General features: G+C 40.7%; 2 protein-coding genes across 10 annotated transcripts; one reads left to right on the plus strand and one right to left on the minus strand.

The window, feature by feature from the left end:
* Nucleotides 1-2342: 2342 nt before the first annotated feature.
* On the minus strand, nt 2343-5814 carry pfdn4 (prefoldin subunit 4). Of its 3 annotated transcripts, none has more exons than XM_058051300.1 (5): nt 5746-5814; nt 5254-5323; nt 4579-4686; nt 4261-4401; nt 2343-2581 (listed from the first exon to the last, which is right to left on the minus strand). In XM_058051300.1, the coding sequence occupies exons 1-5, from the start codon at nt 5781-5783 to the stop codon at nt 2450-2452; spliced, it is 489 nt and encodes a 162-aa protein (XP_057907283.1). In that variant the 5' UTR covers nt 5784-5814; the 3' UTR covers nt 2343-2449. The 3 variants fall into 3 exon arrangements, with proteins under 3 accessions (XP_057907283.1, XP_057907284.1, XP_057907286.1); XM_058051301.1 differs by lacking the exon at nt 5746-5814 and adding an exon at nt 5568-5623; XM_058051303.1 differs by lacking the exons at nt 5254-5323; nt 5746-5814 and adding an exon at nt 4890-5037.
* A 1556-nt stretch (nt 5815-7370) lies between these two features.
* Nucleotides 7371-22795, plus strand: bcas1 (brain enriched myelin associated protein 1). 7 transcript variants are annotated; one of them, XM_058051293.1, is made up of 12 exons: nt 7373-7596; nt 7674-7758; nt 10429-10685; nt 15833-16027; nt 18070-18159; nt 18772-18807; nt 18964-19155; nt 19401-19466; nt 20656-20715; nt 21232-21354; nt 22093-22317; nt 22528-22793. In XM_058051293.1, the coding sequence occupies exons 1-12, from the start codon at nt 7558-7560 to the stop codon at nt 22606-22608; spliced, it is 1449 nt and encodes a 482-aa protein (XP_057907276.1). In that variant the 5' UTR covers nt 7373-7557; the 3' UTR covers nt 22609-22793. The 7 variants fall into 7 exon arrangements, with proteins under 7 accessions (XP_057907272.1, XP_057907273.1, XP_057907274.1 ...); XM_058051294.1 differs by having other exon boundaries at nt 18106-18159; XM_058051295.1 differs by lacking the exon at nt 19401-19466 and having other exon boundaries at nt 7372-7596; nt 22528-22795.
* Nucleotides 22796-27225: the final 4430 nt, after the last annotated feature.

A 27225-nucleotide genomic window follows, 5' to 3' on the forward strand; every position in this document is an offset into this window, starting at 1 on the left:
GGGACAGCACGGCGTCCCCAAAGAAGTCAGCCTTCTTTATTGCTAGCAAACACGTACGGAGGAGGTGTGGTCTTTTACGGCTGCCGCAGTGTTGTGTTTCTTTATTGCTGGCCCCGTCAACTTGACAGACGCTAATGAAATGAACCACAAGGCGGCGTAGGAAGCAAAGGGATGGAATCCATTACAGGCATATTAATAAACGCCTCACACTCCACGCCGCATCCAGACTGTCAAGGGCCTGGCCTTTACTAAATGACGGCGAGGAGAGCGAGGAGAGCGAGGAGAGCGTGGCGGGCGGCCCGCCGTTTCTTCGCGTCCCTTGACGCAACACAAACACTCTGCCGGCTGAACTTTGGCGCCTCGTGCGTCACACCTCGCCCGGCGAGGCCCGACACCCTGCCGCTCTCGGGCGATGTGGGCTCAGTGCAATAAGCCAGGAAACAGCAGCGACTCTTTCCACAACACGACTCATTCCATGGCCCACTGACTGCTGGGACAAACTCAGGACCGGAAAACTCCTGGAATGGCACTCTTTGTTCCAGCTACCGTGGTTTGGACAACTTTGTTGGACTTTATATGAGGGGACTGTTATATGTTACATATATATATATATATATATATAGTTATATGTAGGACATGACACCACCGATACACCACCTGTACACTACGGGTACACCACAAGTACACCACCTGTACACTACGGGTACACCACAAGTACACCACCTGTACACCACAAGTACACCACCTGTACACCACAAGTACACCACCTGTACACTACGGGTACACCACAAGTACACCACCTGTACACCACAAGTACACCACCTGTACACCACAAGTACACCACCTGTACACTACGGGTACACCACAAGTACACCACCTGTACACTACGGGTACACCACAAGTACACTACGGGTACACCACAAGTACACCACAACTAAAAATAAACAATATGTATAACAAAATTATACAATTTTATTACAACTAAAATATGGAACATCTTTAAGTAATTAAAATGTCATTTCATTTAACATGTACAATTTAAAATGAATAATTAAAAATGTTAGCTTCATTGCCCCCCCCAAATTGTCCATAGGTATGAATGTGAGTGTGAATGGTTGTTTGTCTATATGTGCCCTGGGATTGGCTGGCCACCAGTCCGGTAGAAAATGAATGGATGAATGAATGACCAAAATATATGCATAATAATAATTGAAAATATTGTATTGACACAAATACACAACCCATCCTGATCCCCATTATGAGACCAGCCAAAGGTTAGCCACGAGCAGGCAGGAACGCCGCCAATGAAAAAACTAAACAGCATCCTATAGGACTTTCCAAGTCCACGTGAATTAGACCTCCAAGACCTGACACTAGAGGAGTCTGTGTACGCCAGCGAAAAGCAAACACCTATTCTTTTAGTCTAAAGTTCCATTCCAGGGTATCTCCAGCATATCTGTCCTTCTGAAAGCACCCGGAGATCCACCTGCCGACCACCCTGCTCTGCTTTCAATGCTGGGGAGACAGCGACGCCCTGTGGTCAACCTTTGCAAGTACAACGGTGAGAAACAACACAAGTACATGATCTGACAAAAATGGAAAAATCTGCAATAATTTACGAGAATACGACAAATTCACGTTTTCTAAAAAGAAGAAATGACATAATATCAGCATAAAGTATTGACATGAAATACATTTTTATAAGTTATGAGAATAAAGTCAAAATTAGGAATGTCCGATAGTGGCTTGTTTGCCATAAACCGATATGCCGATATTTTCCAACTCTCAATTTCCGATACCGATAAGTAATATGACATATCAACCGATATCGCATTTTTATGCTGATATCAGGCCGATAATTATCGATACCGGTATTATTGGACATCCCAAGTCAAAATATGATAAGTCATAATTAGAGGAAAGTTAGTTGGAAAAATTAAAACAGCATTATTTTATGAGAATCAAGTCCAAAACTTATTCTGGTGGTAAAATGTCGCAATTTTACGATCAACAAAATGGTATGAGGTCAAATATTTTATGAGCATAGAGTTGAAATATTAGGTTGGGGTGAAGGTTATATAGGAATAAAGTCATAATAAAGAAGAACATTTGGATCATTTCTAAATAATTACTAATCATAATCCTTTCATTTTCCAGTAGTGGGCCCAGGTGGAAACCGTTTCAGCATGTCCCAGCATGTCATTCATCACCAGCAGGGGGCGCCTCATTAAAAAGCCACTGACAGGGCTCTGTCCAGGGTCCTGGTCCTGGTGCTGCTGGTCCTCCTCTGCTAGTGAAGATGAATGATGGTTTGGGATACAAACACAAGAAAGAGACGTAAATGAAATACATTTGCGTGTTTATTTCTTTTGAGGGAACATGGAGTAGAAATCCACTTGGTCAAATATTCAGTCCTTGTCGGGCTTCCTGGACAGATCTCAGGCCCGCCTCAGCTTTCGTCCGCCTCCAAGTTGATGTTGTTACCGAACTTGGCGTAAAGCTGCACCTTCAGGTCCGACAGCAGCTGCTGGATGGCCGACACGCGCTCCTCCAGACCTTTGACCTCCTGCTCCAAGGCTTCCTGCTCACACAGCACCGGCGCGGGGGGGGGGGGGTTACTCTTTGGCTTTGCTCGCTACACGCTACTTCCTGCTTCACGGAGGGCGCTGGCGAAGACGGAGGATTCCAAACTCCTTTTGCAGCAACTTTATCCAGACTCACATCATCATGTCACATCTTCTCATTTGGTCCGTGCACCGCCCTCTACAGGGCTTAGCAAACGTCTTGTTGCGCACCAAAGCACCAGAACATAGAGTCTGGGTGTCTTGGTGAGAAGAATGAACACTGTAGGACTCCATCCATAGGACTCATCATCTCGCAGCGCACTCAGACGTCTGGCCGAGGTGCTCCAGGATTGGCCGGCCCGGACACCAGCACGTTTGGGCTTAGATGGAGAAGATGCTTGGGAGATGGAACCAAACAATCTTCATGAAGTCGGAGTGGTGCTGGACTGCTTTCTTACCGTTCCAGATGATTTGATCCAGTACTCATTGGATTGGTTGCCGAGACGTACGGATGGAGTCCTCCAAGCTCAGGGAGTCAGACACCACATTCATTCTTCTCACCAGAGGAAAAGATCATTTCTACTCTAAATGATTTGGTAGGCAGCAAGAGGCGTGTCCAAGCCGTCTTCATGCAATCATACAATCAATGAAGGATCCCGGACTTAGTTTGCCATCACAAGCAACATCTGGAGAAGATATTTAGGATTCCTTCACCTGGGATAAGTGACTATACTTTTGTCAAGAACTGTATAAACGTTTCCGTATGTGCTCACTGCGGCATCAAACAGCAAATCCATCTTATGAAATAATAATATATAACATATAATGTGGCCCATATCATTGCCTATTACTGAATATAGGGCTGTTGGTGCTACACTGTGGACTACCTTTAGCCCAAAATATGCACAAGTAAGCAACTTCTACACATTCTTTGGTTGAAAATGAAGCATTTTCCAGCATAAAATGGCAACATGAAGACATGAAAAACATTGTGATGATATGTAGTACTGTACACTGGTCACTAGGTGTCAGTAGTGTTACATTCATGACAAAATAGCCACCAAAGAAAGTCTCACAATTCTAACTCAGTTTATGTCTTATTGTCATATTTTATTACATCTACTACTCGGGAAATACTAGTGTTTTATAATTCAGTCTTACATATGTCGTATTTTCTCTTATTATGTCGACTATATTGTGTAATATGAGTCTTTTATTTTTACTATATTAGCCATTGGGAGAGTTAATGTGAATATAGGGGTGCTATTTCATGTCTAGGGGACTATAATAATATTCAAAAACATATCCAGATTGTGGTAAACAGGTACGTGTTCTATGCTCTAACTACCAAAATATTCTTTTTATAAAATAAGGAATCCTACTTGGCAAAAATGGCCAATTAATAGCAATACACAAGAGATTACTGTAACATTAAATATTCATTACTGATGAAATCCAACACTTACAAATATATAAAACAGGAATATTCCATAACAGTAAAAGATACATAATTTCATGCCTTTTTTCCCCCAAATCCCAGCCTTGCTATGAAAAGTACGTGACTGCAGTGGCGCCATGTCGTGTGTCAGGAGGTAGCGAATGGAGTCAACACATTTAGGGAATCGCTAAATGCCATGGCTAAACATTTTGCACAAAATATGACTCTAGTCATATAGTGGCGGGGCCATCAGCCTACCTTGGCAGCCTCCAGCATCTCTTGCGTCTCCTCCTGCGGGTGGCTGATGAAGACGTCGCCGATCTGATAGGGGATCAGTAGCGTGTCGTCGTCAAACATCATCAGGTCGTCGCTGGCGTCCTGCAGGTTCTGCAGCGACTTCTGCCAAAAGTTGGGGAAAAAAGCAAAGAGCAAGGTTGATGCTAATAAGCGTGTTCACCTGCTGAAATAACGACAACAAAAGTGTGTCTCAATCTACGTGGTCGACTGCTGACGACTTGATTTCGGCGGAATGACGTCAGAAAGGTCATGCACCTTCTGCACCGTGACATCATTTACCTTCTTGGATTCTATCTCATTTTTCAGCTCCGTCATGCGATTGGTGTTCCTGGCAAACTTGTTGATCTTCTGCTGGTCCTCGAAAGTCACGTTCACATCTTCAACCCCCTGCAAGTCCACAAATAAAAAGCCGAAATAAGATGAAGCTCTGGCAGTGCAACAAAGCAGCGGTTCGCATTGTTTGGACGGTTACTTAAAGATGATACGCTGCACAGGAGACATTAACCCTATTTTAAAGAACAGCCATGAACACAACCTGGTCATTTGCCCCCGAAAACAAGTCAGAAGGAGATTAAAGCAAAACGACGTACATGAGAATTCTCCATTTTTGTGCATTAAATGTTACGGGGTGGCAAAAAAGTGCCTTTTCAATGCGTAACACACACATGAGAGGGACGGTTTAATAAACAACATTGTAATAAGACCGAATGATCAATTCAAATCTCCAAACGGAGCAAAAACGACCAAATGATGGCTAATATGACTTAGCATTAGCAGCACTTAGCTAGCTAACGCTGACAGACACGAGGGTGTGTCGGCGATTTAAAAAATACCACAAATCTCATCCCCGCCCAAAGTCAAGTTTATAAAGAATATCAATGACTATATTCACATGCTGACTGTTAGGACTCCCGAACTTTAAACAGAACAAATGATTTGTTTAAATGTACTCACGACAGGTCCCTTCATGGTGGCGGCCATCTTTACTCCCTCGCGAGCGACACAGCGGCGCTCACAGCGCCCCCTAGCGGTGTGGCGGACAAGCGATATTTCAATGTATTATTATGTCTTTATGCTTTACTACAGATACTTAAGTACAGACGTTATATATACATTTAAAATGACTTATAATGCAGTACAACCGTTGCAGGTGTATTTTGGGGTGAAAGTGAACATGTGTGAAGATGTCCGAGGTGTCAAACCGAGCGACTGCTCTGTCAATATTTCTCCAGTACAAACATTACTGCGCCCAATGCGCAAATATTTACCAAAAACATCTGGGAAGCATAAATCCACGCTGCATTGTGCGGACCTACAACCACGCACTATCCCCACGGAACTGCTTGTGGCCCACGAACTGACTAAAAGTAGCCCTTTGTCACCGTTGCGGCGGTCAGAAAAGCGCTAAACTGCGGCATGACATGCAGCGGGGAATCCGTCGCCCACCGTGGGCAGGCCACAATGGCGGCATTGTGCCCGAGCATTCCATCGCGATGGTGCTCGTTCGGTTTAAGATACAAACCTTTTATCTTCTCAGAAGAACAACACAAACGCCGAGGAACTTTTGTCCTCCAACTCCTGGAATCACCACGCGTTGCCATAGCAACGAGGATAAGAGCCGGAAAGGAATTGATTGCATCATGTATTGATCCATGATGTCATCACTCGGACCTCTTGTCTCTTATGATGAGCACTGATCACAAAGACAATCAGCTAACACATTTTCCCTTCGGGGGGGGGGGGGGCATTATTCATCATTGTGTTAGAAATTATATTAACATGGGGATAAAGTCCAAATATTATGGGAGGAAAGTCATAATTATGAAAAGAAAATTGTCAAGAAGAAAGTTGGAATATTTGAAACATTATAGAAAAAATGCATCAGCAGAAATAGCACTTATATATATGAATATATTTTTCCTTTAATATTTCAACTGTATACTACTAAATACGATGCTATTTTCGCCCTTATCACATTATTATAGTCTACAAAATTTTCTCAGAAAACTGCAGCGTTTTTCTCGTGACAATACAACTTTTTTTCTCTTATTATTTTGACTTCATTGCCGTTTTTATTTCCATTTTTTGTGTTTTTTCCTTCCTTCCTTCCTGTAAATTCTCTTCAAAACTGCAAGTTAATTTAGTTCATTTATTGTTTTTGTTCTCTTAAAAAACAAAGTCATTTTTCTTTCGTATTTCAAATATGTGCTACTAAAAAAAAAAGTTTCTTTTTCCCCTTAATATTTGGACTTTATTCAGATGAACTTCCAGCTATATTTATTCCAACTTTCCACTTTCTTCTTGTAAATGTTATTTTGTTATCCAAACATTATTGCACATAATACTTACTACATAAAACGACATAATACTACATAAAAAATAAAAAAGAACACAAGGTATTTTTTCTAGAATATTTTTCCTCATAATATTCTGGGTTTATTCTCCTAAAATTGTGGTTTTTTTCTTGTTAGAATACAGTCTTTTTCTTAATATTTGAATACTTTATTCTCTATTTTGTCTCGTAAATGTTGTTCTCATAATATTAGGACTTTATTCCCATAATATTTGAACTTTATTCTCATATAATAATTTTTTTCCAAACCAATTTTTCTAGATATTTTAACAAAAATATTTTTTTCTTTGAATATTTCAACATTATGCTTTTTAAATGATGTAATTTTTCCTCATAATAGTACAATGTTGTTCTTGTGAAACTGCTGCATGTTTGCTGGGGTGTTTTTTTACTTTTCATGTGAAATACTTTGACAACATGGCCCCCGAGCTGCACTTTGGACACCTGGGATCCTTTTAGCGACTTCTGCCTTCCTAAAAAGCGGAAAAGACTTTCCCGACACAAAAGAGACGAACATCACGGCGCACCATCACGTACGTTTGGCGTCATGCTGGCGTCTACGTCGGTCCTGGTTGACGGACGGATGTCAGGAACAGACGGACTTCATTTGCATTCAGGGGATTCCAACACGACGCTTGACATGAAAAAGAGGAAGTAAACAATCAGGCTGAAAGAACAGTGAAGAGGAAGTAGTTTTGTCCTCAGTACTCAACTTGATGAGAGTCACACACGCAGATTAGCTTGAGCTAATCACGGGATTCTCCTCCTCTTCCACCTGGGAGGAAATCCCAGCGGTGACATAAAAAGAGTCCCACCCACGGGCGAGCACACATATAACGCTTGGCAGCAGCCGGGCGCTACTTCAACGCTTCCCAACGCTTCCGCGACATCTTCAGCTGTCAAGCATGGGCAACGAGCACGCCAAGGCCAAGGTCGAGGTCGAGGTCAAACACAAAGTAGCGTTTTCTTTTCATTGTGTTTCTTTCCGTCCGTGACCTCTGTGATTGTTGTTCCTTTATAGGATGAAAACACTCAGCCCGCTCAGGAAAATGGAGGAGTCGGCGGCCTGACGGTCGACATCACCTCCAACGGATTGGACATCGATGGTAAGTTGATGGAATTGGTTTCACATTTTCACATTTCGTTTCGGCTTTTGAACATTGTTAGAGCCCTCTAGACACCAAATAACAGCCCTATAGTCACTTTTACACTCCTATTAGCCAATATAGTAGACATTGTAAGAGAAATAAGAAAGCATGTTTTAAACCATCTAAATACCCTTTATATAAGACATGGAAAACCTGTTTACCACCTACTAAACATGTTTTTAACCTTGTTAGAGCCCTCTAGACACCAAATAACAGCCCTATAGTCACTTTTCCACTCCTATTAGCCAATATAGTAGACCCTGTAAGAGAATATTATACATATAAGACATGGAAAACCTGTTTACCACCTACTAAACATGTTTTTACAATTGTTAGAGCCCTCTAGGCACCAAATAACAGCCCTATAGTCACTTTTACACTCCTTTTACCCAATATAGTATACCTCGTAAGAGAAAGTAAGACATGTAAAATATAGAAAGCATGTTTAAAACCATCTAAATACCCTTTATATAAGACATGGAAAACCTGTTTACCACCTACTAAACATGTTTTTAACATTGTTAGAGCGCTCTAGACACCAAATAACAGCCCTATAGTCACTTTTACACTCCTTTTACCCCATATAGTGGACCTTGTAAGAGAATTAAAGACATATAAGACATGGAAAACCTGTTTGTCACCTTCTAAACATGTTAGAGCCTTGTAGACACCAAATAACACCCCCACAGTTCAACTACTTGAAAATAAAATAAAATGAAATGAAAATACAGGTGTCATTTTCCAAAAACAGAATCCAAATGTGAGAAAAACAAACAAAAAGTTGTCATTTTTGGAAAATGAGTTTGTACAAAATATGTACAATATTATGGGAACGAGGGCAAAATATTATGGAAATGAAGTCATAATTCCAAGAAAACTTTACAAGCAAAAAGCTGTGGCAGTTTTTTTGAAATTTTCCAAAAGGATCGGAAATAAAGATCTGACATAGAAAGCGTCCATCATTGATTGGCAGACCAAAGCGGCGTTCCCACGCCCACGTGTTCCCTCCTTGGATCCTTTAATGCTCTGCAAACACCACCAATGTGAACTTTAGGCGGCGTCCCTGAAACGCACCACCGAGTGTCGGTCACGGTGCAGATGGCGGAGGATGTTGACACACAGGATGTCCAGGTGGTCACATGATCCTCACGCTTGACCGGCCCGTGTTTACTTCGTGGGCGAATATGCTGACAGATTCCTATGCTTATGATATGGTTCATCTCAACACATTCTTTGCTTTTTTTCTCTTTTTGTCTCTTATTATATTAATTATTTTTATTTTTATTATTTTTATCTATTATTTTTATCTATTATTTTTATTTTTATCTATTATTTTTATCTATTATTTTTATCTATTATTTTTATCTATTATTTTTATCTATTATTTTTATCTATTATTTTTATCTATTATTTTTATTTTTATCTATTATTTTTATTTTTATCTATTATTTTTATCTATTATTTTATTTTTACCTATTATTTTTATTTTTATCTATTACTTTTATCTATTATTTTTATCTATTATTTTTATTTGTATCTATTATTTTTATCTATTATTTTTATTTTTATCTATTATTTTTATTTTTATCTAATATTTTTATCTATTATTTTTATTTTTATCTATTATTTTTATTTTTATCTATTATTTTTATCTATTATTTTTATCTATTATTTTTATCTAATATTTTTATCTATTATTTTTATTTTTATCTATTATTTTTATTTGTATCTATTATTTTTATCTATTATTTTTATTTTTATCTATTATTTTTATTTTTATCTATTATTTTTATCTATTATTTTTATTTTTATCTATTATTTTTATCTATTATTTTTATCTATTATTTTTATCTATTATTTTTATTTTTATCTATTATTTTTATCTATTATTTTTATTTTATCTATTATTTTTATTTTTATCTAATATTTTTATCTATTATTTTTATCTATTATTTTTATTTTTATCTAATATTTTTATCTATTATTTTTATCTATTATTTTTATTTTTATCTATTATTTTTATTTTTATCTATTATTTTTATCTATTATTTTTATCTATTATTTTTATCTATTATTTTTATTTTTATCTATTATTTTTATCTATTATTTTTATCTATTATTTTTATCTTTTATTTTTATTTTTATCTATTATTTTTATCTATTATTTTTATCTATTATTTTTATTTTTATCTATTATTTTTATCTATTATTTTTATTTTATCTATTATTTTTATTTTTATCTAATATTTTTATCTATTATTTTTATCTATTATTTTTATTTTTATCTATTATTTTTATTTTTATCTATTATTTTTATCTATTATTTTTATTTTTATCTATTATTTTTATTTTTATCTATTATTTTTATCTATTATTTTTATCTATTATTTTTATCTATTATTTTTATTTTTATCTATTATTTTTATCTATTATTTTTATCTATTATTTTTATCTTTTATTTTTATTTTTATCTATTATTTTTATCTATTATTTTTATCTATTATTTTTATCTATTATTTTTATCTATTATTTTTATTATGTGTCTTTTCTCTTAATATTATCTCAAGTCGTCTAAAGTCGAACGGATTCACGACGGTCGCTGAGTTTTGTGTTTTTTCCCATTTCTAGTTAACAGCGAGACGTCAGTCCAACCCACGGGCAAGGCAGCGGCTGCCAACCCCCTGCAGGAGCCTGACTCTGCGACGGAACCTTCACCCGCTTCTCCTGAAGTCGAGCAGTGGAAAGTTGACAAAGTGAATCTTCTTGACAAACTATTCCCGAAGAAAGCAGAACCGGAAGCGACAGTTGATCCCAAGAACGTCGATGAGGATGAAAGACGGAACGATGGGAAGGATGGAAGTCGTTCGGACGCTCGTATCGAGCCAGTGAGTATTTTTACACGATGCGGCGTTGGTAGAAGTTGTGTTGGAGTTGGGGGTCAGGGGTCAGGGGTCAGGGGTCAGGTTCATGTCGGGTGAGGGGCCAGGTCCTCGGAATGACCAACAACGGGTTCCTTAGTGGGGAATTTGCAACAATCCAAACCAGGAAAGAACCAGTCCATGAAGGGTCCATTTAGAGGACCAGTACGATGGCTTGATGGCACCAAGTCAACCACAGCTCTACTTCTCCTTAGACTTTTCCACCGTGGTCCTTCACCTTGTTTTGGTCCCAGGAGCAAAGAGCAAAGTCGTGAATCTAAATGTCAATCTCGATTTCCACGATAAAGGAACCCAATTTGAGCAGAGAAGAAGCCGAGCCCAAAGAGGAGTCGGAATGTCGGCACGGCAACGCAGGAACATCCACGCAGACGGACGGAACAGACGACACGGAGATTCGGACGCAGACGGGAGATGAAGAGGACACGATGCTGGCTAACGTGTTCGATGCCACAGAAGCAGGCAGACATCTCGGTGACTACGATATTGTCGTCGCAGAAGAAGCGGTGGAGGACAGCTCCCAGGAGGAGGCCAGCTCCCAGGAGGAGGTCAGCTCCCAGGAGGAGACCAGCACCCAGGAGGAGGCCAGCACCCAGGAGGAGGCCAGCTCCCACCAGGAGGCCAGCTCCCAGCAGGAGGCCAGCTCCCAGGAGGAGGTCAGCTCCCAGGAGGAGGCCAGCTCCCAGGAGGAGGCGTCGCCGAGCAACCAGGAGGGAATCATCATTGAAGAAATCACAGTGGAGAACTTTGTTTATGAGAACATTGTCTTCACAAATGATGGCGATGCCAGGAATCCTGAGGAACCGGATCCAGAATCCATCCCAGAAGTAGCCCAGGAGGTCAAAGTGGAAGATGGAGAAGCATCCTGTGGATCACCGCTGACTGAAGCTGAGGATGATGTTGTCCTGCGTGACATCAGAGAAGGAAACGTGATCAGAGTAATGGAGACCATCTCAGAGGAGGAGGAACATTCCATCCTGGAGACACCGGAGCCAACGGTCCAGGAGGACATTATCAAGATCTCAAATGTACTCAAAGAACCTTCAGAGAGGCGCGATGCTTGTGAAGATGAACTGTCAACCATTGATGAAGTTCCTGAGGAACATCTGGACGACGCTGGGTCTGAACTTGCAGAAGGAAACAAAACTGCAAAGGAGACGCAAGCGGAAGCGGTCGATGTCCTCTCTGCAAACCCAGACTCTCAGGAACCCAGCACTGATATCCACCTGGAGGTCATCCACTCTGAGGAATCTACACCCAAGGAAACCGAGGCAGTCTTGGAAAGTGTTGAAGATCAACCCGTCCAGGAATCATCTTCTGAATCACAGGACAAAATCCCTGCAATCTCCACTGAGGAGGCCATCATTCCTGCTCAAGTTGAGGAATCTACAAAGAAAGTCCAAGGAAGTGCGGATAAAGATCTTCCTACCATCCGAGTATCAGACGCATCTGAAGATGCTGAAGGTTCTGCAATCCCAGACAAGTCACATGTGAAGATCAAAGACGAGGAATTTGCACAGAAGAAAGCCGAGACTGTCCTGGAAAACGTTGCTGAAGATACACCTGCCCAGGAATCTTCCTCTGAAGGTAAAGCTGTGGTAGATGTCCCTTCTTCTGAGTCACGTCACAAAATCCCTCCAATCCCCGCTGAGAAGATCATCATCCCTGCTGAAGATGAGAAATCTACAGAAAAGGAAGTCCAAGGAAGTACAGAAGAAGATACACCGAACCAAGAATCCTCCTTGACAGAAAGATCTGAAGGTATGATGGCAGAAGCTGGAGGTTCCAAACACCTCGCTGATATCCCAGCAATCCTACAGCCACCCGTGGAAGAGATCTCCATCCCTGCTGAAGATGAGGTCCACCATGAGGATCGTAAACAGGAAAAAGTGGATCTCACCATCGGAGGACCAGTTGCAGAAGGATCTGAAGATGCCGAATGTCCCACAACAGTCAACGGAATCCCAGACCACTCAGAGTCCCATGTGGAGGTCTTCATTCCTCCCAAAGACGAGATCCGTTGTGAGGAACCGACACAGAAGCCAACTGAGGCAGTCCTGGAAAGCGTTGCTGAAGATACACCTGCCCAGGAATCATCTTCTGTTGGTGAAGCTGGGATCCATGTTCCTTGTTCGGAATCACGTCACCAAATCCCTGCAATTCCCGCTGAGGACACCATGGTTTCTTCTCAAGGTGAGGAATCTACACCAAAGCAGGTCCAAAGAAGTATGGATGAAGATACGCCTAACCAAAGATCTGAAAGTATTGAAGCAGAGGCTGGAAGTTCTGAACAACCGTCTGAGATCCCAACAATCCTATCTCCAACTGCTGAAGATGAGGCCTGCTATGATGATTGCAAACAGGAAGAAGTGGATCTCACCATCGGAGGATCAGTTGCAGAAGGATCTGAAGATGCTGAATGTCCCACAACAGTCAACAGAATCCCAGACCACTCAGAGTCCCGTGTGGAGGTCTTCATTCCTTCCAAAGACGAGATCTGCTGTGAGGAACCGACACAGAAGCCAACTGAGGCAGTCCTAGAAAGCGTTGCTGAAGATACACCTGCCCAGGAATCATCTGAAGATGAGGCCTGCTATGATGATTGCAAACAGGAAGAAGTGGATCTCACGATCCGAGTATCAGTTGCAGAAGGATCTGAAGATGCCGAATGTTCAGACCACCGTGAGGAATCTGCAGTTCCAGAACCTGCTGGAGAAGATTCCACTGGAGGCCAACTTTCTGAATCATGTGAAGCTGAAAATTCCGAAGCCAACCCTGCGACATCGGAAGTCCCTAAAGAGGAGCAGGCGAGTCCTCGTGATGATGAAGGTGTCGCCGCAGTGGAGATAGTTGTTGAGGCTCCTTCAGAGACCTCCACACTTTGTGAAATCAAGAATGGCCTGCCAGCAGAACCACCAGGAGAAGAGGATCTGGGTTCTTGCAGTTTAGACCAGGAGGAACCAGTGGAAGAGAATACGGACCATAGCGAAGAAGATGAGGAATATGCCGGTGACGAGTCTCGATCCAAAACCTTCACGGAGAATCCAGTTCCTGAAGAAGCCAACGACTGCCATAATTGTTTAGCTGCTTCGGAGTGCCTCAGGGTTGTCATTGAGGAGGTCTTTGGAAAACATCATCCAGGGGACCCCGCTGAAGCTCACCCTAGTTTTGGGCCATCAAAGGAAGAACCGCCAGAGGTTGACTCAAGCGAGGTGAAGCCGACTGAAGACTCCTCAGACCTGAATCCAGACCATGAGGAGCCCACTGAAGCTTTACTTGCGGGGTTGCGGTCTTCGTGTAGGTCGGTGGTGGAAGACTCTTCCTACAGACTCCACGCTTTGGAGGTATCTTCATCGGGTGGTGAGATTACCATGGTCCTCCAAGTGTCGCCGCTAGAAGATCCGCAGTGAGATGTGGAAATGGATGCTAAGCTAGTTAGCTGTTAGCTCCTCTTCACCGTTCCAGATGGTATGGTTGTGTTTGTAAATATGGAGTTCATCTTCTCACCGACTGATCCTTCACAATAAAAGTAGAACTTCTTGGAACTTCTTTTGTTTCCCTTTGAATTCTCATCACTTTGGAGAACACGGTGGGGGGTAGTCCAGGACTGGGGGGGTACCAGACCACCTAATTCAGGCAGTTCGCTCTCTATGTGGCCGGAGAGAATTGCTGGACTGGTTGGACTGGTTTCCAGTGAAGAAGCAGATTCCATTATGGAGAGAAGTTCTGGACGCATCCACGCCGTCGAGGAGATCCGCTTTGGTGGATGCAGGATCAGGTCTCTGACCGCAGACGATGTGGTCCTGCCGGCTTCATCTGGTTCACAGACCAGTGTGAAGCGTCTGGAATGGGAATCAGGACCTCCAAGTCCGAATCCGTGGTTCCTTCTCGGAAAAGAGTGCAGGACCACGTGGGAGAGACTAAGTCCCTCAACTGGCCTGGGAATGCCGCAGGATCCACCAGGAGGAGCTGGATGAAGTACCCAAGGAGATGGAAGTCCGGGCTTATGAATTATAAAGTCAAAATATTATTGCAATAAAGTCAGAATTACAAGAAAAAACTTTGAAATTTGTAAAAAAAAACAAAAAAAAAACACTGAAGTCAAAATATTAAGAGAAAAAAGTCCTAATTTTATTAATTTTAATAGTTTTTTAAAAGTTGAAATATTAAATAAGAAAATTTTCACAAGGCATAATATTTTGAGAAAATGAGTAATTAGTAATTTAGCAATAAGTCATAATATTATGAGATTAAAGTCATAATCATGAGAATAAATATTGGAATGGAAAATAGAAAAAACAACACAACAATAGAAAATTCGGCATTAATTTTAGAAGAACAAAGACAATTATTAAGAAAAAAAATATTACGCTGAAAAGGCTAAGAGGAAAAATAAGATGGATTTAGTGGCATAAAATGAATAAATTCATATTTGAAAGTCAAAATATGACAAACAAACAAAAGAAAATAAAGTTGTCATTTTTGGAAAACTAGATTGGGGAAAATGTTGTGATATTATGAAAACAAAGTCCAAATACTTTTGCATAGTTTAATATTTTATTTTTTAATATTTTAATACATTTTTTTAATGCAGATTATTTGCAAAGAAAGGTGATTTTTTTTTTTTAAATACAGCAAAAATTGGGTAAAAACCCAAAGTTGATGCTAATAACATCTTGAAATATACCACTCATCTAAAAATATCACTTATTAGATCAAAGTGGCAAAGTCGCGTTTGACCTTTTGACCCCTGCTCGAAATGGTCTTCAACGCGTCCAAAAACACGGACTCCACGTTGACTTAGTTCAAGGCCAGCCACGTCGCACCGGGACAAGCAAGGGATTGGGATTTGGGATATAATTCCTGCGACGTGACCGTCCGACATAGTTGACTATCAATGAGCGTGTGGGGGGGGGGGGCGTGCATTGTGATAAAAGAGCCATTGTTGGCAGCAGCAGTAGGCAGAGGCACGGTTGGAATGGTGGCGCTCTCTCAATGCCGTGATTAAGACGCCGGACCGCACCACGCCGCACTCCCTGCTCTGCCACGGCGTAACCCTCAGACGGCTAACTGTGTCTGTGTGTGATGCCGCTTAGGAGCCCGCTAACTCCCAGCCAGAGACACTGACGCAGCCGCCGACCCCGCAGACCCCGCAGACCCCGCCGACCCCGCAGACCCCGCAGACCCCACCAGTCGCTTGGCAGCAAACTGACGAGGCTGACGGCCCGGCGGCAAGAACCGAGGAGACTAACCCCCAAGACGCTCCAGTTATGAACTTCTTCAGAAATTTAGTAAGTACACACAACCCGGGGGGGGGGGGGGGGGGGGGGGCGGTTGTGTTGTTTAATTATGGGAAAACGCTGCAGTTTTACAAAAAAAAAGTTAAAGTACGAGGAAAAAAATCTTGCTACAATTCTGCAATAATTTACTGCAGTGTCACATGATAAAAGTCACAATTTTATGAAACTTTTCCAAGAAAAAAAGCAGAATATTAGGGCAAAAAATCTTACTAAAATTCTACAAGAATTTAGTGCAATTTTACAAGATTTTTTTTTGCAAGTTCACACAATGAAAGTCACAATTTTACAAAAAATATGAAAATATTATAAGAAAATCCTGCAATTTTATGAGAAAAAAAAGTTAAAGTACGAGCAAAAAAATCTTGCTACAATTCTGCAATAATTTACTGCAATGCCACATGATGAAAGTCACAATTTTATGAAACTTTTCCAAGAAAAAGGGTGGAATAATAGAGCAAAAAAATCTTACTAAAATTCTACAGGAATTTAGTGCAATTTTACAAGATTTTTTTTGCAAGGTCACACAATTAAAGTCACAATTTTACAAAAAATATGAATATTTTATAAGAAAATCCTGCAATTTTACAAATAAAAAGTTAAAGTACGAGGAAAAAAAATCTTGCTACAATTCTGCAATAATTTACTGCAGTGTCACATGATGAAAGTCACAATTTTATGAAACTTTTCCAAGAAAAAAAGCAGAATATTAGGGCAAAAAATCTTACTAAAATTCTACAAGAATTTAGTGCAATTTTACAAGATTTTTTTTTTGCAAGTTCACACAATGAAAGTCTAATTTTTACAAAAAATATGAATATTTTATAAGAAAATCCAGCAATTTTACAAATAAAAAGTTAAAGTACGAGGAAAAAAAATCTTGCTACAATTCTGCAATAATTTACTGCAGTGTCACATGATGAAAGTCACAATTTTATGAAACTTTTCCAAGAAAAAAAGCAGAATATTAGGGCAAAAAATCTTACTAAAATTCTACAAGAATTTAGTGCAATTTTACAAGATTTTTTTTTTGCAAGTTCACACAATGAAAGTCACATTTTTACAAAAAATATGAACATTTCATAAGAAAATCCTGCAATTTTATGAGAAAATGCTGCACTTTTACAAGAAAAAGTCTGAAAATCAGGGGGGGGGAAAAATCTTAGCACAATTCTACAAGAATTAGTTGCAACTTTCCAAGGTGAAAGTGGTGGTTTTATGAGAAAGATAAATGTGGGAATATCAGGGGAAAAAAATCCTACCACATATTAGAAGAATTTATTGCAACTTTAAAAGGTGAAAGTGGCAAATTGATGCTGCAATTTGACAAGAAGAAAGTCGGAATATTCGGGAAAAATGTTGCTACTTTTATACAGAGACACTGATGGAAGCAAACTGCCAGGGCTAACGGTCCAGCGGCGCTAGCAAAGGAGACTAACCCCGAAGACGGTCCATTTATGGACTTGGTCAAAGATGGCGTACGCCCACAACACGGGGATGCTTTGTGTTGCTTCTTTGGTCGACTTGCTGAAGAGCGTCTCGGACAAAGTTCATCATTTTCGCCCAAGCTATTCGTTAGCCTAAACGACCCGAAGGAGCGGAGCACGGAAGGTATCCGTGACAAACGACAACAGGCGGCCATTGTGTCTCCTTGCGTTTGAAAGAGTCACGGCACCCTGACGCCGCGCCGCTCCAGCCTTGAGACGTGCGGGCGTGCGGCCGCCCATTGTTGGGGGCCCGTGCGCCCTCACAGGGGAGGCCTGTGCGCCTGGAAGCGGAGATTAGCGAGGACAGAGCGAGGGCAGGCCTACGCCATCGCCGCGGCACAATGGCCGCCAGTCTGCCGGCGCTCGGCGGGCCGTGGGCACGCCGTCGGTTATTCTAAAGGCCTGTGTCCGCGCTCATGAAAGACCTCCTTGATTGCCCCCCGGCCGCCTTTTGCATATTCAGCATCTCAAATAACTTAGCCGCGTTTAGCACGCCTGACTTCGGCATCTTGGTATTCCCATTTTGTGTTTTTTCTTCTTCCACGGCAGAACTTAACGGTGACTGTCCCTTCCCTTGTTCGGCAGATGACGCCCGCTAAAACGTCCAAAAAGGAAACTGCCGACGTTCCGAAGGATCAGGTGAACTTGATGCACGGAAAGTACAAATGCATGGTCTACTTGCTTGCTTGGCAATCTAATTAAAAAATCCCATCAAATCCCAATTTTAGGTCTAAATACTGGCAATTTGACAAGACAAACGTTGGAATATTACCAAAATTTGAAATGACAAAAGTCATAGTTCGGACTTTTATGAGAAAATGTTGCCAATTTGACAAGAAACAGTCATTTTGTGACTAAATCACAATTTTTTTTTTCAAGAAAAAGTTAGAATATTACAAAAAAAAGATACATAAACTTGACTTTTTTGTTGCATTTTATCAATTTTCTCATATATTTCTATATATTCATTCATTCATTCATTTTCTACCGCTTATCCTCACGAGGGTCGCGGGGGTGCTGGAGCCTATCACAGCTGTCTTGGGGCGAGAGGCGGGGTCCACCCTGGACTGGTGGCCAGCCAATCCCAGGGCACATATAGACAAACAACCATTCACACTCACATTCATACCTATGGTCATATATTTCTATATATGACAAATATCTATATTTGTATATATTTGTATAAACAGTAGATATGGACGTGTTTGTACGAACGCTTTAATGACTGCGGCCTCTCTTATCGGCAAACAGCGGCAGAAGGAGAACCAGCCGGCGCCAAGCACCACCGTGAGTGTCTTTCCTTTAAAGTACATGTTGGTTTGGCATAAGTACTCGCTACTACTATGTACTACGTACTACTAAGGAAACAAAATGCTTCTTTTATTTCTTTTGCACCTGGTTGGCTCGCCACACACACACGGGAACTCTCTCTCTTCCCGTAAGGTCGCCCAAGTGTCGGAAGCTCCCGCGGCCGCCAAGGGAATGTTGATCCCGCCACCGCCTCCTCCCGAGCCTCCCAAAGTGGAGGTGAAAGTGGAGCTGAGCAGTAAAAGCGCCAAAGAAAAGCCCAAAACCGCCACGGCAAAAGACGGGAAGTCGAGCAAAGACGTTCTGGGCAAGTTCTTCCGTCCAAAGGTAACCATAGTACTCATTATTACTAGTACATTGATCATACTCGTGTGTATTGGAAAGGAAGGGGAAGTACTACTTTGACATCTTCCATACTCAGTTCTCACTTCGTCATCCATCTACGCTCAATCAGCTGACTTCGCCGACATCAGAAAGCTTTTGTTCACTAAAAGACTTCTTCTCCATGCGTACTACTACTACTCCTACTACGTCAATTTTTAACTCTCATTATTATACTACTACCACTGCAGACTAACAAGGAGGCACCATTGACCAGTGACCCAGACCCCCAAGTAGAGACACCTGTCCAAATACAGGTAAACAAATACAGGTGTCTGGATCCATTATTTGTCATATATTCATACGTCATATCATTATTATATACATTATTCTGTCCACAGTAGTACAAGTGGAAAGCTGGGATTTCAACCAAAGACACAACTGTTAGAAGAAGATGCTGACATCTTGTGGGGAAAATTGAAATTTTACAAGAATAAAAGTTGGAATATTACAGAAAATAATCTTTTTTGCAATTTTACAAGATAGAAGTTTTTCTTGTTTTGTGACAAAATACTGCAATTTTACAATTAAAAAGGAAAAAGAATTTCTTGAGATTTTATATACCGAATGAAACTTGCATTTTCTTGACAAAATGCTGAAATTTTATAAGAAAACAACTTAGAATATTACAAAAAAAATCTACTATTTTACAGGAATTTATTGCAATTTTACAAGATGAAAGTTGTCATTTTGTGGGAAAATGCCGCAATTTTACAAAACTAAAGTCAAAATATTAGGAAAAAATTGACGGAGAAGAAAGAATTGATTGCAATTTTATGAGATAAAAGTTGCCAATTTATTAGAAAACTCTGCAATTTTACAAGAAAAAGCCGGAATATTAAGAATTGACTGCAATTTTACAAGATGAAAGTTGTGATCTTACGAGAAAATGCTGCAATTTTACTAAACAAATCAGAATATTGGGAAAAAAAATTCTATTGCAATTTTACAAGGTGAAAGTCATACTTTTTTTGAGAAAATGCTGTAATTTCACAACAAAAAAAAGTCTGAATATTACAAATAAGTCTTACTACCGTTTTTCTAAATAGAAGTCCTAATTTTGTGACAAAATTCTACGGCAATTTATTGTCATTTTACAAGATGAGAAAATGCAAGTAAAAAAAATCTTACTACAATCCTATTGCAATTTTGTAAGACAAAAGTCCAATTCTCAAATGTTTTAAGAGTTATAGCCAAAAAATAGAATATTGAATATGAAATAATACCAAAAAATGGAAACGGTTAGGATGCTAGAAGAATTGATGGCAGTTTGACAGACATATTTAAATATATATATATATTTTTAATTTATTTAAATTTTAATTTTATATATATATTTTCATATCCAGTTCCCGTGCCAACCGCTGCCCTGCTTTGCCGTGTTCTTTGTTCCTGTCCTGCTTTTTTATGTCTCCCCTTTCTAACTCCTGCTTCAATGTGCTGCAGACTAACAAGGAGACCCCCGTCCCGGCCCCCCAAGTGGAGACGCCAGTAGAGATAACGAAGGTAAAGAAGGGCAGGCGTCCGACTCCATCAGAGTCTATGTCATGTACGATACACTGGAACTTCCCAGCATGTCTTTACAAACTAGAGCGAGTGGTGGGCGGGCATCCGAGTAGAGTGAGCAGGCGGGGGAGATGATTGGTGCTCCTAGTTATGATATCATATGACCGTTTTATGAGCTCATTCATAACGGGGCCCCCTTACTGACACGTACAGCGTCTACGTGCTGCACGAACCCCCTAAATAACCGTGACGGGTGTCATCGGGAAAAGTCTAAACATTATGGGAATAAAGCCAGAATTCCAAGAAGAACATCTAGAAGCCAAAAAACGGGCGCTTGTCGAGGAGAAGGGAACGCTGCAGAAAGCGCTGGGAAATTGTTGACTGTCCTGCCGTAGTGCCCTTTGCCTTGAAACAATTGGGGGAACCCCGTGTGGAAGGTTGGGGGCTTCTCTGTCATTCTTTCTGTGACCTTCCCCTTCTTTACCCGTCTGTGACTCCCTGATGCCCCCCCCAAAGAAGGCCGACCCGTCCAAGGCGGCCACTCTGGAGGCCACGGCTAAGCCGGAAGCGGAAGCGGCCGTTCCCCAGGAGAAGAAGACGCCAGCCAAGTCCACCTTCTTCTCCTTCTTCAAGCCCAAAGTAAGAAGCAGCCCCAATCCAAGCCCGAGCTAACCTAAAGCACGTCTTTTTGGAAACAAGGTGTGCGGCCCGGGGGCCATTTGCAGCCCGCCAATCCTGTTTTATGGGCCTGCAACACATTCTAAAAATATAACAACTAAAACAACAACAGCAGCAAAAATGGAAATAATCATCAGTCATTTAAAGAATAAAATTGTGACAAGAAAAAGTTGGCCAGAATAAGAAAAGAACATTTAGTGGCATATTAAAGAATCATTTTCTTCTTTCACATATTACAACTTTTTTAGAAATATTTCAACACGTTATGTTGTTATAATTAAAATATCGCTAGCTTATGCTTGGAAAATTGTTACTTATTTCTTGGGAGAAAAAGAAAGACATTTTCACTTTATTCTCACAACAGTTTTTGTTTCATTTTTTCCCATTTTGCTGGCCCCCCACTATTCCAACTTCCGTCTCGGAAATTTTTTTCTGATCATTTGGACTTCAAATATTAGAACTTTTTCTTTGTATTTTATTCTTGTAAAATTAAATTCTTACTGTTGTTTTTTCAAGATTGCGTGTTCAAAAAAAGTAAAAAAAAAAAAAAGTGCAGCCCTTTGAACACCCGTGGTGTCAGGGGACTTGCACTGATCCCTCGTGCTACGTCTTCTTATTCTCTCACACATGGACGTGTTGTTCAGGTCGCTTTGCGTATCTCAAGTACATACGTGCCTTTTCCGTCTCCGCCCCTTCCAGGCAGGTGACCCCAAGAAGGCCAGCCCCGCCCCCGCCACAGCAGCTCCGCCCACAGCAAAGGCCAAAGAGGAACCCAAGGCCCCCGCCAAGTCGCCAGAGGCGGTGCCGGACAACAAGGCGGCGGCGGCGGCGACGGCGGCGGCCTCCAAAGCCGGCGACGGCGGTGCCAACGCGGCTCGCAAGACGGAGAAGCGGAACTCCATCCAGCTGTTCTTGAAACACCTGGTAACAAACAGCCACGCTCTTATTGTGAAGGGCCACGCACTTGGCTAAATGCTGTCTCCACTAGATGGCAGCAGCTCATACTGTATTTATTATTATTATACCTTATTGGCCACAGTATTCCAAAAAGCAAATATTGTGATAATATTAATAAATATGAATATTATATAAATATGAATAAATATTGTGCTAACCTGTGATGCTCCTCTTCAGGGCCAGAAGCGCCACTCGACAGACGCCGGGGTCCAGACCGAGCCGGTCATCATGGCTGCGGCGGCTGAGAAGTCCAAATGAGGCGAGGAGGAGGAGGAGGAGGAAGAGGAGGAGGAGGAGCTGTCCCGTGTAAACTCCCTTCCAGTCTCTTGTGGGGAGGGGCCATAACAAAGGTTGTCCGGAGGCGGGACTTAGGTGGAGGAGGAAGATGCAGGTTGAGTGGGAGGAGTTTGACGTACTAATGAACAAGCTTTTATAGCGCTTAGCTTGACTGTGGGGGGGGGGGGGGGGGGGGGGGTGGATGGCGGTGCCTTCAAGATGCTCGTGTATGTTGCATTTATGTTGCAGAGAAATCACAATCTGCTCTGCTGGGAAGCTTCAATAACAAATCCATGGGAGTCTAACGTGCCGTGTCAGCGTATTTCCTGTTTCCGTGTGTGCGTGTGTGTGTGTGTGTGTGTGTGTGTGTGTGTGTGTGTGTTGTCCTGTGGAGTATTTTTCTTTTAATGCAATTAATAGCATGGTATTTATGGACTGTACTGTATGTACCATAACCGTACTGAAGACAATAAACAGGCCCCGCCTCTTTGTGGACTCTTCACTCATTGGGCCACGGGCCGATCACCGTCACTAATTTGGCGGCAAATTGTCGGCGCTAAAATGGATATCATGGCCAAGACTTGTCCTGAGGTGTAATTGACGTTGCAACCACTAGATGGTACTCTAGTACGACGTGAGCCACATTAGCATGTCATGGGCGTGGCTTGGACGTACGTATGTTCTATCACATGGACGCCATACAAGCCGATGTGGCGAGCGACACCGTCTGTGAGCGCGCACCACTTTGCACTCTTGTCTTTAGATTGACTTTGCAGACCTCATCAAGGTCCATTTCCTGTCCCGACTTAGGAAACGGTCCTTGTCGGTCATCGGTTTTCATGCGCTCATAAACCCAAATATTCCAGCACTGGGACTGTGGGGGGTTTGCCTTGGAAACCATTCCCTGTTCCTTCGCCTTCATGTTAGCATTGCTTTCTCACACGGCTAATTTCATGCCTCTGCCTCGTAGCCGCTGACTACAAGCCCCGCCTCCACCGCAGAGTGACAGAAAAAAAACGTACTTTTCAACGAAGACAAAGTGGCTAGGCATCGATAAAGTCTGCGGATCTTTAGAACAACGGAAGGAAAACACCCTCAATATCTCTGATTTGCTCATTTCACTGTCAATCAAAAAGGGATTATCCAATCATCATGCAGAAGCCGAAAGTCTGGGCCAGCCCCCAGACCCCCAGATGGGCGGGACAAAGCCCGGCATTCATCCAAAGGCAACTCCATTAATACAAATTTTATGTAAATACGTATATTAACTATGTTTACTAGCTATGTTTACTAGCCAAGTCCAACATAAATGGCTAACTATGTTTACTAGCCAAGTCCAACATAAATGGCTATGTTTGCTAACTAGGTTTACTAGCTATGTTTACTAGCCAAGTCCAACATAAATGGCTAACTATGTTTACTAACTATGTTTACTAGCCAAGTCCAACATAAATGGCTAACTATGTTTACTAACTATGTTTACTAGCCAAGTCCAACATAAATGGCTAACTATGTTTACTAACTATGTTTACTAGCCAAGTCCATCATAAATGGCTAACTATGTTTACTAGCTATGTTTACTAGCCAAGTCCAACATAAATGGCTAACTATGTTTACTAACTATGTTTACTAGCCAAGTCCAACATAAATGGCTAACTATGTTTACTAACTATGTATACTAGCTATGTTTACTAGCCAAGTCCAACATAAATGGCTAACTATGTATACTAGCTATGTTTACTAGCCAAGTCCAACATAAATGGCTAACTATGTTTACTAACTATGTATACTAGCTATGTTTACTAGCCAAGTCCAACATAAATGGCTAACTATGTATACTAGCTATGTTTACTAGCCAAGTCCAACATAAATGGCTAACTATGTTTACTAACTATGTTTACTAGCCAAGTCCAACATAAATGGCTAACTATGTTTACTAACTATGTTTACTAGCCAAGTCCAACATAAATGGCTAACTATGTTTACTAACTATGTTTACTAGCCAAGTCCAACATAAATGGCTAACTATGTTTACTAACTATGTTTACTAGCCAAGTCCATCATAAATGGCTAACTATGTTTACTAGCTATGTTTACTAGCCAAGTCCAACATAAATGGCTAACTATGTTTACTAACTATGTTTACTAGCCAAGTCCAACATAAATGGCTAACTATGTTTACTAACTATGTATACTAGCTATGTTTACTAGCCAAGTCCAACATAAATGGCTAACTATGTATACTAGCTATGTTTACTAGCCAAGTCCAACATAAATGGCTAACTATGTTTACTAACTATGTATACTAGCTATGTTTACTAGCCAAGTCCAACATAAATGGCTAACTATGTATACTAGCTATGTTTACTAGCCAAGTCCAACATAAATGGCTAACTATGTTTACTAACTATGTTTACTAGCCAAGTCCAACATAAATGGCTAACTATGTTTACTAACTATGTTTACTAGCCAAGTCCAACATAAATGGCTAACTATGTTTACTAACTATGTTTACTAGCCAAGTCCAACATAAATGGCTAACTATGTTTACTAACTATGTTTACTAGCCAAGTCCAACATAAAGGGCTAACTATGTTTACTAACTATGTTTACTAGCCAAGTCCAACATAAATGGCTATGTTTGCTAACTATGTTTACTAGTTATGTTGACTAGCCAAGTACAACATAAATGGCTAACTATGTTTACTAACTATGTTTACTAGCCAAGTCCAACATAAATGGCTAACTATGTTTACTAACTATGTTTACTAGCCAAGTCCAACATAAATGGCTAACTATGTTTACTAACTATGTTTACTAGCCAAGTCCAACATAAATGGCTAACTATGTTTACTAACTATGTTTACTAGCCAAGTCCAACATAAATGGCTAACTATGTTTACTAACTATGTTTACTAGCCAAGTCCATCATAAATGGCTAACTATGTTTACTAGCTATGTTTACTAGCCAAGTCCAACATAAATGGCTAACTATGTTTACTAACTATGTTTACTAGCCAAGTCCAACATAAATGGCTAACTATGTTTACTAACTATGTATACTAGCTATGTTTACTAGCCAAGTCCAACATAAATGGCTAACTATGTATACTAGCTATGTTTACTAGCCAAGTCCAACATAAATGGCTAACTATGTTTACTAACTATGTATACTAGCTATGTTTACTAGCCAAGTCCAACATAAATGGCTAACTATGTATACTAGCTATGTTTACTAGCCAAGTCCAACATAAATGGCTAACTATGTTTACTAACTATGTTTACTAGCCAAGTCCAACATAAATGGCTAACTATGTTTACTAACTATGTTTACTAGCCAAGTCCAACATAAATGGCTAACTATGTTTACTAACTATGTTTACTAGCCAAGTCCAACATAAATGGCTAACTATGTTTACTAACTATGTTTACTAGCCAAGTCCATCATAAATGGCTAACTATGTTTACTAGCTATGTTTACTAGCCAAGTCCAACATAAATGGCTAACTATGTTTACTAACTATGTTTACTAGCCAAGTCCAACATAAATGGCTAACTATGTTTACTAACTATGTATACTAGCTATGTTTACTAGCCAAGTCCAACATAAATGGCTAACTATGTATACTAGCTATGTTTACTAGCCAAGTCCAACATAAATGGCTAACTATGTTTACTAACTATGTATACTAGCTATGTTTACTAGCCAAGTCCAACATAAATGGCTAACTATGTATACTAGCTATGTTTACTAGCCAAGTCCAACATAAATGGCTAACTATGTTTACTAACTATGTTTACTAGCCAAGTCCAACATAAATGGCTAACTATGTTTACTAACTATGTTTACTAGCCAAGTCCAACATAAATGGCTAACTATGTTTACTAACTATGTTTACTAGCCAAGTCCAACATAAATGGCTAACTATGTTTACTAACTATGTTTACTAGCCAAGTCCAACATAAAGGGCTAACTATGTTTACTAACTATGTTTACTAGCCAAGTCCAACATAAATGGCTATGTTTGCTAACTATGTTTACTAGTTATGTTGACTAGCCAAGTACAACATAAATGGCTAACTATGTTTACTAACTATGTTTACTAGCCAAGTCCAACATAAATGGCTAACTATGTTTACTAACTATGTTTACTAGCCAAGTCCAACATAAATGGCTAACTATGTTTACTAACTATGTTTACTAGCCAAGTCCAACATAAATGCTGGTTGTTGTCGTAAAGAGAAGAGCTAACTTTTCTTTGGGGACAGTGAAAGCGTGAATGCACTCATTGTTGGAGCCCATTAGGCTGCTATCAGCTGTGGTGGTGGTGGGGGGGGGGGGGGGCAGCCGTCTTTATCTCATCAACACAACAATGATCAGATATCAGGAAGAACATCAGCACTCTTCATCGCTCTACTTCCATGTTTGCATGGCCTCAAAGAGGAGGAAGATGACTCAAGCAACCTGCTTCTGCAAAAAGGCCTCCTGTGGAACTGTGAAGAAACTCCCCTCCCCCCGCCTCCTCCACCTCCCCCCACCTCCACATGGCGTCGCCCCCAGAAGAAGAAGAAGAAGAAGAAGAAGAAGAAGAAGAAGAA

Source organism: Doryrhamphus excisus, chromosome 16 (assembly GCF_030265055.1).
Source record: "Doryrhamphus excisus isolate RoL2022-K1 chromosome 16, RoL_Dexc_1.0, whole genome shotgun sequence".
Classification (NCBI taxonomy): domain Eukaryota; kingdom Metazoa; phylum Chordata; class Actinopteri; order Syngnathiformes; family Syngnathidae; genus Doryrhamphus; species Doryrhamphus excisus.